Consider the following 18,068-nt stretch of genomic DNA (forward strand, 5'->3'; position numbering starts at 1 on the left):
ACAATGCTTGAAACGCAATAAATCAACGTTAATATATAAAATCAGCAACAGAGATGAAGAACATTTAAGAGAAGGTAATATAGAAGTCTAGGTATCTACAGGGCTTATGACCTGTCAATGGCTGGTTTAAGTGGCCACTTTACACTATTATATTTGAACATCTATATTCCTTCTTTCATCTGTTGATGTTTGTGAAGTTAAAGAGCTGAAACCTTTATTTATGCGGGTGAGATTCATCTAATTGAATTATTTCACCTACATACTAGGCAACGCCTGAAAATGTTATTTTTTCAATTTCTATACTTTTTTGGACCAGGTAATTTATCAAATATATTTTAAGTTTGTCCAAATTTTTGTAGACAAGGACTTTATTCAACTCTCTGAGGAGCTGTTTGTATTAACGTATTACAACAGAGATGAAGAACATTTAAGAGAAGGTAGTTGAATCCAGTCCTCGTCTACAAAAATTTGGACAAACTCAAAATATTGTTTATAAAATCAGCTTTAAAACTTAAAAAAAACTAAACTTAACCTAATTATTAACGACGCTCTTACAAGATTACATCATTCTGCAAAAAAGTTAGAGATGGGACAAATTGATCAATGTAAATTGATCGAATAAAAAAATAATTCATTTTATGTTGTTCATGAAAAAGGTATATATGTCTCATTTTTTTGTGCATAATCATGTTAAATACACTATAAATAGGCTTGTTTTTACTCTTTTTATATCAATTTTCGGAAACAGAGTTTCATGATTGCATGAAATATCTGATAAAATCGATTTGATCGGTGATCAGTAATTTCCCATCACTAATGAAATTCGTTTGACAGCTTTCATTCTAATCAAGCTATGTTTTAAGGACTAGAGATGATTTTTTTTATTCAATTATTCAATATCGTTTGGTGTTAAATAAGAATAAACTCTTTCTAGCAATGATCAACTTTAGAAAAGTGATTATGCGCTATAAATTGGAGCTCAGTGCTTTATCCGAACGAATCACAAAAACCTAACTAGCTGTAAACAGATGAACTCTTAATTGATAGCCTCGATCACACAAAGAAATATACAAAATGGAATTATTATTGACTGCGCGCGCTACTTAAAACCTAACATCATTTTTCAAAATTACGATTGCGTTGAAATCGAATCTTCAATTCAAATATCATTCATCATTAAATTAACCCTTTTACTACCAGCGTCATTATTTTTTAGGTTTACGAATGAAAAATAAGATTTCTCGTACCAACTTAATCATCTGATCAATTTATAAACAATATTAATGAACTATCCCTTTTTGATATTAATTCGTTCATACAGGTTATTCGTCCTTAATTTAACTACGAAATGTGAGATAAACTTGAAATGTTGTAGAATGGAGCTCAAATCCATAATTTATTTTTTCAAAATGATGCAGTATTCACAATAAAATACCTGATTGTTTTGTTTTATTTTATAAAGGTAACTGATTCCACAATAATTCGTGGTACCAAAGAAAAATATTGCAATAATTTTTCACATACGCTTTTTCACGGGTAATTTTATCATCCATAATGTCATTATAATTACAGTCTAATTAGTTTTAATCCGCCCTTGGACCTGTAGCAATTGCATAGAAATCTTTAATCCGAGTAATTAAAAAAAAAACATTAAACGTTATTTAAATATTATATAACGCGGACTATATTATGTAATTTAATTCAAGCAAGCTACGAACAGATGGTTTAAACAATTTAATTGCAATTTTTGGGTTTTTGAATGGCTTAGATATTCGCAAAATAAATCCACAGATTTTGGACGCTTTTTTGGAAATGTGATCAATGTGATGGTTGAATTTAAGTTTGTTATCAAAAAGTATCCCAAGATTTCGAATTGTCTCGACGTTCATCAAAATTGTGTTGTCGATTTAATAATTGAAAACGAATTTATTTATTTTTCTTGTAAATATAATAGCCATACATTTTGTTATATTAAAATATAAGTCGCACTATATCTCTTCTTTTGCGATTGTTTTGTTGATAGAGATTGTCAAATTATATCATTTTGCATTCTGTTCAATCATGTGCAACAATTGTTGCAGGTCATCCTCAGATTCTGCTGCAAGTGTAGCGTCGTCTGCGTAGCATGTGATGTTGATTTTTTGTTTCCCATTTTGTATCCGATTTACAGTGACGCCACGTCTTCTATAATTTTGCCTAATTTATTTTTTTAACATAAGTCTTATGGGACCAAAGTCCTGTGTTGAATTGGGTTGTTTGTTGTTGTTGCTGATTAATAAATATAGCAAAACAAATAAAATATTATACAAACTCAGAAACATAATTAAAAAAAACACATGACACATCAATATTAAACGAACAAACAAATACAAACATTAGATTTACATGAAAAAAAACTCATTAAAAATACAAAAAAATCAAGATGAGAGTCGTGATATTCTTAGTGATAATTTCTGTGAAATTATGGGAGGCTTTATGATGAATGCCGCCCAATTCCCTCAGCTAATTATTTATTGGGTGCAGTGGATTGAAATTGAAATGTAGGTGTTTAGATCATTTTTGTAACATAAAATATCTGAATAATAACATACCTGAAGCGTAAGACTAATCGTGAACCTTTATCAAAAATACGACGCGGTTAGCTTACCAATGTTAGGTGCGAAAAAATAATGAAGATGAAATATCTGTTTTGACAAATTAATATTGAATAAATTAAATAAGTTTTATTATTATGTAAAAAAATAAAAGATAGGATGCAATTCAGTTGAAATATTTTATTGACAAACATACATATTATTTATTTCTAAAATAAAAATAAATCAGCTAATCCAATTCTATTTTTTTTTTTTTTTTGCTGCTGTGGTTTTTCTTTTACATTTATTTTAGTAACTAATAAAGCATTAATTGTGAATAATAGGCGTTTTAACCCTGAACACCAAACATTCGTACAAACCCCAACCTAACCTAACCATCCGTCGATTTGACGAACGATTTTTGTGTGGATATTTCTAATTAAAACATATTTATGTTTTTGTTTTGTTTATTATACACATACATGAAAAAAAACGTCGCTACGACGTAACCATATACTATATACGTATACTCGTTGAAAGACAACTGCTGGCTTGTTCTGTCAGAATTTCGCTTCGTACGTTCGTCATATATCCACCTCATTCTTACGCAATCAAAACCATATTTCGCTCTCGTACCCTCGCATGCGATACGAATGAATTTACGAAACGAATTAGTTACTGCATAAGGCCACTGTTTTTTAATGGACGGCGGCAAGCACTGAGCGGACAAGCGACGACACGATTATCGACATGCCAGGCAAAAAGATACAGCGGATCGGGATTCGTCGATTCGTCGATTCGACGAAAGTTAGGAGTCTAGGGTTAGGATTTAAGATCATTAGTGCGCAGTCAATAGTCAATAAAATTAATTCATAATTGTACATTGTTAAATAACATCAAATGGGCATAAAGAACACATTATTTACTCCGATCTGCGGTACTGTTCTTTCTGTAGAAAGCTCGCCTACTTATATATATTGTGGTCTCGCGCGTATCGTTTGATTAGGGAACATCCAATAAGAGTTAAAAATCTTTCCATATGAAAGTATTATTTTTGCCAAAATCGTAGATTGGCGGTAATGCTCGCCGACCGACGATGTGAATAATTTGTAAAATAAAAAGATTGCTTCCTCTAAGAAGATCAAAATAATAAAAAAAAACAACAGATTCATTGTTGAAAGAGCGAAGATTATAATATCTCATTTTTCGCTAAGAACTATAAAATGACACTTATGTTTGTTCATTTGACATGCTTTGCATCGCTAGTTTCATCTCTAAAGTGAATGTAGCATTGTAATTCTCATTTTCTTCTTCTACATTATTAGCTTGTTCATTATCTTGTTCTAATATAGGTTCATGTTGGTGTTCTGTGTCTTCAACAATATTCGAGTCGTTTTTAATATTATTTTCATTTTCTTTGCCGATATTAACGTCAACTACAGAATCTTTCATTTCCGCGTCTCTTTCTTCAATTTCATTGATCGTTTTTTCTAATTCAGTTATTGTGTCGTTTGTAACAGGATCACTTGAAGAAGCTGTTGGTTCTTGCACACCAATATTTTCAAAAGGCAATCCTTGCATAAATCGGTCATAAACGTTTTCTATCACTCTTATATTTTCGTTTCTTGTGTGCATAGCCCTCATGCGATTGTTAAGTAAATCCGAGACCTCAGGCAGCTGGAAATATATTAAAATTTTATTTATGTTTTCTTCATCTAAATACGATTACTTTGATCTGAATCAACCTTAATTTGTGATTTAATTATACTCACTGTATATTCTTCATCCAATTCATCAGCCACTTGCTCGATGATAGAATTTGTTTGATTATCAAGAGTGCCAAGGGTTTTAGCTATATCATTCCTTATATCATAAGATTCTCTATTACTTTGGTCAACGTTTGAGTCATTTGCCGGTTCTAAAATACATCAAAATATTTCAAATAAAATCACTTACCAATTGATCTACAATACTGCAAAATCACAAATAAAAATCAGGTGAAAAATATTCAAAACTAGTCCCAGAGTACAAATTAATGTGAATGCCATAGTTTCAAAAAAAAAGAGTTGATTGTTTGACCATCCATTCCCGGGTCGGTCGGGTGTATAGTCAGATAATTCACAAAATAGTAAAAGTGAGATTTAAACGCCACTTAACTATTTTTTTTGTTATCTTTCGATGTGAGTAGTCGGTTAAGTCCAGAGGCTAATCATCTAAAGAGGAAATACGGTCTGACTTTTGTTTATACAAACGTATTCCCGTATGTTCTACCTGGATTATGGTACTAGAGTAGTGATATTTTTACACACTATAGATGTGTCTATTGATTTGCTTTTTTAATACAATTTCTTTAAAAAATCAAACAAAATCTATTCAGTTTACGGGAGTGAAAAACGGGACTACGAAACGTCAACTTTGTCGATTTTAGTCAGTCATAAACAGTCCGACGTGCAGTTCTGTTTTATGCACAGTATCGGGAAAGCCTTTGCAAGAGAGTGAAAGGAAAACAATGTATAAAAACCTATTCATCAAAATTGTCTGGCGCCGCATATCCTTTTAACGTTTAAAATAGACAAAAACATTTGATATGCTGATTTGCAGAAAAGCCTAATTTTTTTATTTAGAATTGAAGTACTTTTTAGCAAATTAAAAGCTGCTCCAAATTTAATTTTTTTCATTTTCAAAACATATAAACTATTGTTGATAATTTGTGTTTTTGACTGAATAAAAATAACACAGCGATAACGTGTGCAGTAAGTACATTAAGCTAGTTATATTTTTATGCCATTTTTTAAAATAATTGTCAAAAAAGTCACGAAACATATTAATCATTTTACATTTTGGACATAAAATTAAAAGTTATTTGTTACACATGAACAAACATAATTATAATAAGATGAATGTGGGGAATTTTTTCATCTTTGTTTTTACATTCAAAATGTCAATTTTGTCAATTTTTTTTTTTTTTTACTCAAAATGTCAGTTTTGTACTTTATTAATTATTTTAAGACCCGGGAATTATTTTAAATAGTTATAACGAAATTTGTTTACTCGGTGTTTCATAAATAAAATAGACCTAGAATATTCTAATATTGGTCAAAGACTTATATGGGTCAAAGTAAGCATGTACCTTCTAAACTAATTTTAATGAACATTTAGGATGAAATACAGTTCCTACAGTTAGCCTTCCAAAATAATGGTATTACTGAATAACATACATTGTTTCACAAATTAAATTATGTGAATCTAATGACTATTAGGGTTAAAAAAAACACTTCTTACTAGGAAGTGCCAAACTAAGAAAAATGCAACACATAGGGCGAAATAATACGAGTATTAATAATAATCGTAATTATAGTGCTTTTCGGGTGTAGGCGAGCGCGACTAGAAGGTGACACAATATTTTGCCAAGTATTCATTTGCATAAAAACCTGCACCAGCACCAGCACCATCCTTTTCTTCAAAATCCACAATATCTACATGGTTATCCCTTTCTTTGATCTGATGGAAATAACTGTCTATATTATTTCTCCCGGCTATCAACACATCAAAAACTGTGTCTTCAACATTTTGCACCCCAATCTCTTGAGCGTTTGAATCCAAGAGAACGTCGACAAAGTTAGATGGGTAGTTATGAACGTAAGAAGAATTAAAAAATAAGAGACCTCCTCCAAGTTCCATATCATCTCCTAGAGTGGAATTTGGTCGATCACGCCTCCTTACAGTTCGTCTGTGTATTTGTAATAAATGACTGTCGACATCATTGAATCTCTCAAGCATTGGATCTTCTTCTAATATATCTGGATCCATAATGGCCGCAAATATTTCTGCCTCCATAACTTCATCTGTTTTGTTTTTTCCATAATCTTCTTCAAATAAATTTGCGGGGCTTTCATCATAAACGACGTCATCTAAAAAACAAAATGAATTATGCGGTGGCTTAGCTGTTCAAATTGTCTCGATTTGCCATTTAATTTAATTTATATTTAAACACAAAAGATTTTTTAAAACCTACATACCTGAAGTAATATCAATGTTAATAATTTTCAATTGGTGATCAGCGTTTTCGAAAGTCAGTGGTTTATTTTCCTGGCGTGTGGAAACCATTATTTGTTTACTACTTGACGATTTTGAATCTTTTATATCAAGGGACTCTAAATCGTGAAAATGAGTATCATCGTTTTGGCTTTTTATTTCTTTATTAATATCATTTGCTATCTCCAAATCAGCAATACTTGCATTTGATTGATTTTTACTGTCTATAATAGGTCTGTTATTCTTCTCAGATATTTTAGAAGATGTTTTGTTTTTATCTACATTCAAAATTAGAGGCATTGCATCGGGCAATGGTATAAAGTTTATTGCTTCAATTTTTTTAATAATTAATTCTTCACTCACGGTTTCATTATCATTTGAATCATTCATTATGTCAATTTTCTCACTTAACACATCAGAATTATTTATTATTTTAGAGGCATTAGAGTTAATTGACTGTAGCGAATTTTCTGATAATTTATTCAATAAATGGATATAACTTTCTGGTTTCAAATGTAAATCGTGTTTGATTGATTCTTTAACACTGGTTAGTGGTGAGATTTCCAAATCTCCACTATCAGCAATATTTGTACTACTCCTTTCAATGATATTGTTCATTTGATCATTATCATTATTATATTTTGGAGAATCATCTTCAGTTTTATCATCTTTCTCCATGTTGATGGATTCATCATTTTGTTCATTTTCAGTAGAATTTAAAACTTCAATTTTCGGGGTGTACCCTTTTGGGTTGTAAGTTAAGACATCATTTTCAGATTTTCGCTTAGGTTTTACATCAATATCCTTGAAAGGTTCAGTTGGCAACAGGGAGTTTTCTAACAAACCAAAAAATATAATTTGAATAAATATGTTTAATAATAATATAGATCAGAGAACAATTATTATAATCATCATCTTTCCCTATCTTCTTCTTCTGCAGCCTTATTCTCTCCACTGCTGGATAAAACCTCTTTCAAACGTCTCCATTCCTTCCTATCACCCGCTTTCATCATCCACGTTTTTTCTCTATACTCAAATCGATATAAAAAAACACACTTTTACTAAGTTGTGTGCATTTAAACTCCATAGGTAAAAAACTTGAGCACATGTATTCTTCCATTGAATGAATTGAAGAAATATAGATTTTCGAACATAGGAAGAATGGTGAATATTACACAGTGCTTAAAGAGGCCACTTAAACCAGTAAACGACAGGTCATAAGCCGTGTAAATGCATAAATTTCTATATTTTCCTCAATAAAATGTTCATTATCTCTGTTGTAATCTATATATACATATATAAAAGGCAATGTCTGTGTGTGCGTCCTCGATAGACTAAATAACTATAGGACCGATTTACGTGCAGTTTTTTTGCAAAATGATGAGTTTTGCCACGGGCATGTTTATAGCTCTTCAATCTGATCAATAAAAAAAAGTTAGGAGCGTAAACGTTTTATTTATCGACCTACCGGGGCTGCATTCCACGAGAATGCATAAACTTGAACATTGGGAGGATGTTGTTTTTTTCGTTTTTAAAAAAAAGGGTCACATAATAAGAGTAATTGAATCAATGAACTTTGAACTTTAAAAATGTAACAAAGTTTATTTTACATAAAGCGGATATTTTTATGTCATGTTAAATAATATATTTATTTATTTATTTGACGGACTTATGCAATCCATTCTAACGATGGTAAATACAATTTCTTATAATAAATACTAATTGAATAAAATACAACTAAATAAAATTAAAGCTAGGACAGAAAAAATATAAATTACTACCTCAAGACAAGATCCGGTCTATCTTAGTGATTTTTTAAATCTATGAAGACCTACACCAAAAAAGTCCAGTTCTTGTCTCGAGTTTACAATACGACACAATCGGGACATTGGTGCATGCAAGCCATAGTTTGTGCTGTGGTGATCAAGGAATAGCAAATTACTATTTCGCAACCGGCGGATTGGAACATTGAATGCCACTTGTTCCAGTAACGATGGTATATCAATAATTAAGCCATTCAGTAAATTACACATAAATATGGAGTCTATGTTATTTCTAATTATATGGTGAGCAAAGTAGCGTCAAAATTTGGGAATTTTGTAATTTGTAAGTATACTAAATATTTTTTTATCTTATGAGGAAATGCGGCCCGATTTTCCTCCATACAAACGTATACCCGTATTCTGGGGTGGTATTCTGGATATTCTATACCGCCTAGGTTGATTAATTTGAAAAAAATATTTTTTTAATGCGACAACACTTTGCTTCATACAATGGCCACACTGCTGATTAACAGTAAAATGTTGTAGTTTCAAAAACGGAAATAAAACCGATAAGGTTTGGTCAATAAACTTTCAAAAATTTCCTTCTTTTAAAAAACATACTCTATCCTGGATTCAAACTAAAGATATTACGTCTTTTTTTCTATGATATATTTTGTTTCCCTTTAATATGGAATATTTTTATTGTTTTGTTATATTTTTTATTTCCTTTTTTAATTACTATAAAATAAAAAAGTACCTTATAATCTTTTACAGAATATTTTCTTTTCTCTTTCTTATATTACACAAAAATAATATACCTATCTAAATATTATAGGAGCAAAAAATTCGTAAACATTTCTTGAACACCTACGAACAGGTCGTGCCTTTGTGGGATTTTTTGACATTGCTATGTAATTATCTTTTTTTTAATACTCTGTTTTTACCACTTATGTATATTGTTAAAAAAAATACGACCTAATTAAGTGTTTTGGGTAATGTTCGAGGTTGCAATAATGTTCTTAATGAAAATCATCATGTTTGATTTCAGGTGTTCACATTTTTTGGCGTTCAATCATCAGTGCGGCCATATATGAAGCGAAAATTAGCCGCATGGAAAAAATAAATATCCCCAAATTAACCACTCTATGGGATAGAGAAGATTTATAATTGCACCCCTGGGATGTTATTTTGAACCATTCTCGTAGCACAAGAAAACCGTTTTTCTCGTGTATTTTGTATGTAAATACGCGAGTAATACAGCCGCGAGAGCGTTTGGAATACCAGCCCTGGATTATGGCACTAGAGTGAGAGCAGTGATGTCTTTACACACTATTAATATTAACCATTGACGTGTCCCTATTGTTTTTTTTAATAAATTGTTTTATTATGTTTCATTGGATCTAGAACCATCTATACCGCCTATAGGCGCACGGTGTGCAATGTGGTAACTTTTTTAAAAAACGTAAAACGTATCGATACAGAAAATTTCATTCTGATATTCTGTCTAAAAAAATTAACAAAATCGGTTCAGTTTTGAGGTGCGGAAAACGGGACAAAAAACGTCAATTTGTGTATTTAAGTTAGGAATATTTTTTTTCTCTCAGTTGTCTTTTTTCGCTCAGTATAGGGGAGGCATCTGCAAGACAGTGACAGAAAAGCAATGTTCAAATATAGGTTCCTTATTATCAAAATTCACAGTCACCGCATATCCAGACAATTTATGTAATCCGAAGCACAAAAATAATAATGCATATGTACATATCTTATTTTGACTAAATACTGTAATTGGTATCAAAACTTTTTTTTTTTAATAAAAAGATATATTTGCGTTTTTATGATTTACCCAAATGTATCATTTTGAGGGCCATTTTCAACGAGTTTTAAATAACTCACTATTAGAAAATGGGATCAAGTTGGGGTAGAGGGGGATCCGAACCACGGACCTTTGAGCCGTGAGTCTGGGACACTAGCCACGGGACCACGACCCGATTGTGTTCATTTAATCCATAGACGAGTATATACTCAAATCTAACAAGCAAAACATTAGCAGGTTCAGCTCGTATAATATTAATAACTCCCGAGGGAGTTGAATCCAGCTCTTATCTATGAAAATGACATTTTTTTCTAGTTATTGAAATCAAAGTATGATACAAACTTTAGGTAGTCAACATTGATCAGGAGACCGATATGATATTAGTAATGTATGTTACCCTAATATCATCATCATAACCCTATTACTGAATTTACATCACTGTTTTTTTTTATGTCATATACCTATAACATAAATTTCATTCAGTTACCAATCGAATAAAGAAAATTGGGTTATAACCATATTTGATTAAGAAAAGTGTGCTTTGCTAAAAGTGTTAAGGTGTCTATCCATAATAAATGTAAATAATAGCTCACATGTAATATGTATTTGCTCTTATTTACCTTTATGTGATGTCAGCAATTCTGTCAGGTTTTGAAATCCATATGGATCAGAACAGATTTTTTTTGGAATTCCCATAAAGCTTTCATCGTCTGATGAATCTTCTTCTATTTCTTGGACAAAACGCTTGCTCTTCGTCTGTTCAGACCAGGTTATTTTTTCAGTCATCCACGGTAATTTGATTTCTGCAATCATATATATTTTTTTTAAAATTGTTTTTTAATAATGTAAATAAAATAAGTTTTAGTAAATTTAATGTAAAAATCATCCTCATTATCTTATCATATAGTGCTAGGGAACAGCATTGGTACACCAAAACAGCATAAAGATCAATCATGTTATATGTAAAAGTAAAATGATTAATCTTGTGCCTTAGGTGCCTAGGACTATGAAATTTTGCAGAGAAAAACACGCCACATGTTATTATTTCATAGCGACCTCTCTGGGAATTGAACCTGGGACCCCTTACGTTTGGCAAACAAATGTGTTAACCTTCACTAAAAGGCAGATATTATTCCCAAAATACTACTATATAAAAGTTTTGACAAGAAATTATAAATCATGGAGATTTTATTTTAACCATCAAACCATTTTTTTGAAAGTTCACTTATACATTTTATTATTTTAAGAACTTAAATATTACCCTTTTCTTTTCCACTATCTTTGTCATCATTGTCCTCACTATCTGAAGTTTCACTGACAGATGCCTTTGATAAACTTTCATCTTCCGAATCCGTGTCAAACTCTTTCTTGTGTGTATTATTACTTCCGCTTAGGATTTCTTTGTCTTTAACCAATTCAATTGCAGGTTCACCATTCTAGAAATAATGTTAAAAGTGATCAATAATAAGATACTGCATCATATATTCCCGAGTGAATAGTGAAAATACTACATTACCTTTGCCCTTTCTATATTCTCAGCCTCAAGCTTTTCGGCCTGCTTTTGATTTCTCATTCTAATCAGGAAGTTTACTGATGTCAACATTTTATCGTGTTCTTGTTGGATCCATCTTTTTCTTTCTGCTGTTTCCTCTTCAAGTCCACCTTTACAAAGTTTATTTCTTTTTGAGCATTTTGTTATTAACCATATATTTATTATAAATGCATGGATACTAAAAAAGCCTTAATAAATCTTCTTGTTATAACTTTTTATTCTGAAAATGTTTATTACTATCCTGAAAATGTTTATTAAATAATTGATCTCCTTCATTTTTGTAACTAAACACCTTCCTATTTCTATATTTTTTGATCAGAAAAACTACAATCGATTTGTGGAATAAACTCAATTATAATTCTTATCAATAACTATGACAGGCGCCGTGGTGCAAGTTGGTTAGACAGTTCAAACTAAACTAGCGTAGCGGGTTCGATTCCCGCCAGTTGCAAGAAAGAAATCCAAGAAAAAAAAACCTCAATTGCTCGGGGTGTTGTGTATTTTTCATAGCTTCTTTTCATATCCTCTTTTTCCCACCTGCTTACAAGACTCTAAAATAGGGACTTATTTCTTTAAAAAAATATATTATTAAAACTATCCAACATAGCTCACTATGAGTTTGTTGGGCCATATAGATCAAACTAAGACAATGAAAAGTAAGTCTTTTAAATAGGGGATTTTTAATATCATAGTATTTGTATTTATCCTATATAATGTATCCTGATAGAAATAAAATTAATTAAGAAAACTAAGATAAAATTTAATTTTGGAACTAACCTCTTTGCCATGCTTCAGCACAAGCTCTATCTTTGTCAAATATGGGTCGATTATCCAAATTCATTAACACCAAAAGTTTCAGCGTAACAGTCTTTCGGTATGCAGGAATGTTACGTATCAGAGGGTTTCCAGTTAACACCAAAACTAAAAGAATTCTCTATATTTAACGTAGATTAACATCCAATTTTCAGTTTAACTGTATCATATAAAACCTATTTTGTATATAAAATCAAATTGCTAAGAAGCAACATTAAAAATTTATGAATCATTATGATGGATCTAAAGAAAGGTACATTGCTGCAGAGGTTTTGCAATCCAAGCTCATAATAATTCACACTATTCAATAAAACTTGGGCATTTTCGTTAATACTGCCTGCACTTCTAATAACTATAATAATTTTCTTTAGACAAATAAAATTACACACAATAATTTATTGTTTGTGACAATATGGCTGGATTTTAATAAAGTTTATTGTTTTCCAATTTCTTTCACACAATTTATTATAATACAAAATACATAATAAAATATTTGTATTTACAAACCAGATACTTCAATACAAAGATGAGCAATAATAATTTTTGTGTTTACTACAAACTATTTTTATTTTATTATCGGGTACTGTCTGCTCTACAAATTCATCATCACAACTATATGAAATGGCTCCAAAATACCTATCGGACCTTTTTATTAGGGAAAATACATGTCAAAGAAAATCTACACTTAGATCTGCATTTGATTCAGGCAGAGGAAAACTTGTCCAAATCCGGCGCTCCCCAAACACTAGATTCGGAGATCGTGCTGTTGCCGTTGCCAACCCCTGTGCCTGGAACCAATTGCCTCCAAACTTATGAATCATCAACAGACCCAGTCAGTTCAGATCCCAACTAAAATCTCACTTCTTTAGTTTATCATACCCTCAATAATTGAGTTAAAATTATTTTTAATCAGAAAATATAATATGTTGCTTTAGCTTAGTTAGAATGTAAGTTTTAGTATACAATTGTAAAGCGCCCTTGAGGTGATTTTTCACATAAATGGCGCTATATAAATCAGACAAATATTATTATTATTATACCTACCTTTGAGTTTTGGCATACTTGCTAAAACATCTAATACTAAGGGATCCTCCATACGGTTGTGTGATAAATCCAGAACTGATAAGTTTTTGCATTCTGCGAGATTGTGTATGTGAGCTGAAATTTTTTTTGTGCTATTTAACAACAGATTGATGTTTTATAATAAAAAAATAATATATACAATTTAAGTAAATCACAATATCAATATTACAAAGAAAAACAAACATATTTTTTACTCTCAGGTATTCCAAAATATGAATGAATATAATTAGGAGAAAAAATATCTTAAATTTATTGAAAAGTTAGCATACCGACTGTAGATAACATGTTGTGGGCAATACTCAGTGTTTGAAGAACTGGAACAGTTTCAAGATTCTCAATTTTGGTAATTTGATTGTGGTCTAAATTAAGAGTATCTAAATTAGGACATCCTTCAAGATTTTCAATCTTCTTTATTAAATTATAATGTAGATAGAGACACTTAAGTCCCAATAATGTATCCAATCCCTCTAGTCTTCGGATACCATTATTCTCTAGGAATAGGCATTTTAAACCTGTATATTCCTCTAAATTTTCAATCTTTGAAAATCCCTAAAATAACATTTTTTTTAAATGTGATGAATTGAATCACATAATGATATCTTATGTTTATTTCAAATTCTGTTTACCTTAAAATGTAAATAAAGAATGTCATTTAAGTACGGTGTTACATAAAGCTTTTGCTCTTTACAGTGTTTGATTATAAATTCTTTTGTCATAACGGGTCCTTTAAATATATTTTTGAATTCACTCGAATTGTCAGGTTTTACAATTTCTTTACTAGATTTGTAATTTTCACCCTGGGTCGATAATTCAATAATCTGAGAACTGTTTTGAGATTCTTTGAGAATTGAGTTTGATGGCGTTTTATCAGCAACAATTATTGTTTCTTTTATTTCAGACTTATTTCCACATGAATGCAAAACATTTTTTGCTCTGTCCAATAATGCTGAGTTATCTTTTATTACCTTATCCAGGGATTTTTGAGTTGCTGCAATGTTAATCATTGCATTATTTAATACTATATTGGATCCCATTTGTTCCGAACTCCCTTCACCTTTATCATTTGTTTTTAATTCAGAATTTGGATGTAAAATTTTATTAGATTGTTGTAAAACATCATTTACTTCTTTTAGGAAAGATTTGGACATTTCTAGTGTTTTATCGCAAGTCAAGTCATTTAACAATGAATTGCTTTCAATGCTCTCCATACTATGAATATTGATATTATACTCATTTTTTCCTAATGATTCTGCACTGACGGAATTTTCAACATATTTATTTTTATGTGGGTTCGACACTTTTTCATCTTTATTTTTATTAATACAGCTTAAGTAGTTTTCTTTGTTTATTTTAGAAGCTTTAAGAGTTGATTTAACATCATTTAGTAAATCCTCAATACTAGATATTTTTTTGGCTATATCATTTTTAAATAGATCGTTGTACATCGAGTAATCTGTAAAATCTTGGTCAATGTCTAAGACTTCTTCTGCAGTGACTTCATCATGATTATTCAATTCATGTTCTTTGTGAATATAAAAGGTATTATTTGATTTGTCTACAGTATCAATGTCTTTTGTTTCATAGCAGTTACTTATATCATCAGAAAAATTATTGGTATTCAACAATAATGTATCGATACCTTCAAGTTGAGTAAGTGCTTGTTTAATCTCCATTTCAACAGACAATGTAGATTCTTCAAGAATATTTGCATCACTAACAGTTTTTAAGTCCTCGGGTTTATCAGGATTGATAAAAGAGCTGACATTTTCCAAAAGTGATATAGTCTCATTGACTTTACATTGAACAGTTTGATGTTTACCTTTGAATGAAAAATCGGATTATTCAAAAGAAATTTAATGTCAACTGAAAAATTAGACATATTGATGGTCTTACCTTGGGAACATTTTTCGAGTGCTATTTCTTTAGTTGTGTCAATATTCACAATTTGTTCCATATTTTTTTTTATAGTCTTCAATTTATTTTCTATATTTCTTGCGTTATCTTCTTCTATGTCAATTACCAATGAAGGTGACAGAATTTGCTCCATTGATGATATTGTTTCCTTGAGTTTGTTTTCTACTTTCCCGTCAAAAGCTTTATTGACAGTTTTTAATTTTGACTCTTTTGCAGGCAGCGTATCTTCAGTGTTGTAAATATTACTTATTCTTTCCATAATGTTTTGAGTACTTTTAAGTTTACTTTCCATGTTTGATTCATTTTGTTCTACGCTATCAATGATTTCGGAAGGTGTCAGGACATTCTTCATTGCGGATATTGTTTCTATTAGCTTGAATTCTACTTCGCTATTATTAGGGTTAGTTGATTCATATAGAGTTTTGTTTTCATCTGTACTATCTTCCGATGAAGCAATATTCATGATATTTTCCATAATGGTCTTAGTATCTTTAAGTTTATTTTCCAAATTCGATTTAAAATCATTTCCCTCGTCAACAATTATCGATGCAGGTGTTATCACATTTTCTAAAGCGTTTATAGTTTCAATGAGCTTAAATTCTACAGAAGAAGAAAACTCAAGGTCTTCTGTAGTATTATTTAAAACATGATGATGTTTTACATCTTCAAAGCAAAAGTCGGTTTTGTTTAAATTTTTTTCAATTAAAATCTTTTTTGGATTTTCTTTATTCAAATCACCACAATCCATTATTATTTTATGATATGAATAAGCAAGAAGCTTATTAATAATTAACAACCAATACCTTGTTAATATTTCCGTATGGGATATTCGTAAATCACTTACTGAATCTCAAAATAAAATTCACCAATTACTTTGACAAATTGTAAATTCAAAGAAATGTACATACTCGATAAAACATGTTATTTTTATTTGTAGTTATCACCATAGTTACATTGATGTAATTTTCAAATAATTTGATACTTCTTTGTCATGGCAACCATTTTAACAAAAACGATATGGGGTAGAGGTATATTTTCTAAATAATAAAATTAACTTGTACTGTAGGTATATAGTTCCTGACTAGAATTTTAACAAATAACCAAATAATTTGGCCAAAAAAACATAGGAATAATGTTTAACAATGCTAAGGACAAATTAATTGTAGGTACAACAACTATGTTTATATTGACCTTTACATGCCCAGTGGTCTCGCATGGGACCGCGGGCGTCGTTCCATAATAGTTCTACATTATCTCGGCGTCGTTCAATGCCCAACGGGCCTGTATGGGACTGGTGATTATGGTGAATTTCGCTATTGGATATAGTATTTAAAATATGAATATTGACTTTCGTAAATAATGTCTTTGAGATACCTACCGATCCATAATTTTTTTTTTGGTTCCGATAAATATTTTTGTCATGATACGTAATATTATAGTGTTTATACCTGCGTTACAAGGTCGACTCTTGGGATATGCAATGTGTTTTATTAGGCAGACCGTAGTAAAATACACAATCTACACCACTGTCACTTTTTCGTCATCTTGTGAATTTTTTATATATATATTTTAAAAGAAATTGTTTATATTTTATTTTAGCGGGTCTATTCTTCTTTAACATGTTATTATATAAAATGTGTTAAATTGCAAAGAAAGCTTTTGTAAATCATAAACAGTCTTTTGTTTTGATAATGATTTTTATTTTCCCTAAATAGGATGACTAATTTTAGAGATAAATATAAATATTTTCATAACAGCTATGCGTAGGTTGCAAATGGCGCAAATATTTAAAAAAAAATGCTTGAGCAGTGGGCTACCTTTATTGCACGCGCCGCACGAGCGTATAAAGGTTAAGATAAGTCCCTATATCATGAAATTAGAAAAAAAAAAACTACTACTTTATGAACATAATTTGAAATGAATCATAAAAAAATCATCGAGATATAAAAATATACAATAGATAGTAAAATAAAATGAAAAAAATATTTCGGTATACCAATGCATTAATTTATGAGCTGATGAGCATGAAAGGGCGAAAGCACATTTTTAAATAAATATTTCATGTCAACCATCCCAGGAATCGAACCCGAGACCTCTTGCATGGTAGACAACCAAGCCGATCACTATACATCACGAGCCCGACACTGTCATGGCATTGAACTAAAATAATTATTGTTGTACATATTACATATTGTTCAATTTTGAATGAATATGACTTGTTCCAGTTCCAAAAGTTTGGCTAGAAAATATTATATTTTTATTTGTACTTAGTACCTACCCAAACATTATAGAATCCAAGGAACTGCTACATATATGGTCTATCAACAATAGTTTGAGTTTGTCCAAATTTTTGTATACAAGGACTGGATTCATCTCCCTGGGGAGCTGTTAATATTTACATATTACAACAGAGATGAAGAACATTTTAGACAAGGTAATGTAGAAGTCTAGGCATCTAGAGGATTACTATTAGGAATTTACCTGGTCCATGAAGAAGTATAAAAATTGAAAAATTTTCAGGC

General features: G+C 30.6%; 1 protein-coding gene across 1 annotated transcript; it reads right to left on the reverse strand.

The window, feature by feature from the left end:
- Positions 1-3,743: 3,743 nt before the first annotated feature.
- dtr (defective transmitter release) lies at positions 3,744-18,036 on the reverse strand. Its single transcript, XM_088228369.1, has 12 exons — positions 18,028-18,036; positions 17,825-17,851; positions 13,902-14,181; positions 13,594-13,707; positions 12,514-12,657; positions 11,701-11,846; positions 11,446-11,620; positions 10,805-10,987; positions 6,593-7,444; positions 6,239-6,484; positions 4,346-4,491; positions 3,744-4,250 (listed from the first exon to the last, which is right to left on the reverse strand). Exons 1-12 carry the CDS (start codon positions 18,034-18,036, stop codon positions 3,804-3,806), a joined length of 2,769 nt encoding a protein of 922 aa, XP_088084495.1. The 3' UTR covers positions 3,744-3,803.
- Between the last annotated feature and the right edge of the window lie 32 nt (positions 18,037-18,068).

Source organism: Micrasema longulum, unplaced genomic scaffold, assembly GCF_059751315.1.
Source record: "Micrasema longulum isolate JH-2025_06_02 unplaced genomic scaffold, ASM5975131v1 h1tg000579l, whole genome shotgun sequence".
Classification (NCBI taxonomy): Eukaryota; Metazoa; Arthropoda; class Insecta; order Trichoptera; family Brachycentridae; genus Micrasema; species Micrasema longulum.

Bases quoted from the DNA above. Each gene is read 5' to 3' on its own strand.
- dtr (XM_088228369.1), bottom strand. The intron at 11,621-11,700 runs GTAATGTAGTAT...CATTATTTCTAG, and splicing joins AGAATATAGAAAGGGCAAAG to AATGGTGAACCTGCAATTGA. The intron at 4,492-6,238 runs GTCTCTTATTTT...GATGTATTTTAG, and splicing joins TGATATGGAACTTGGAGGAG to AACCGGCAAATGACTCAAAC.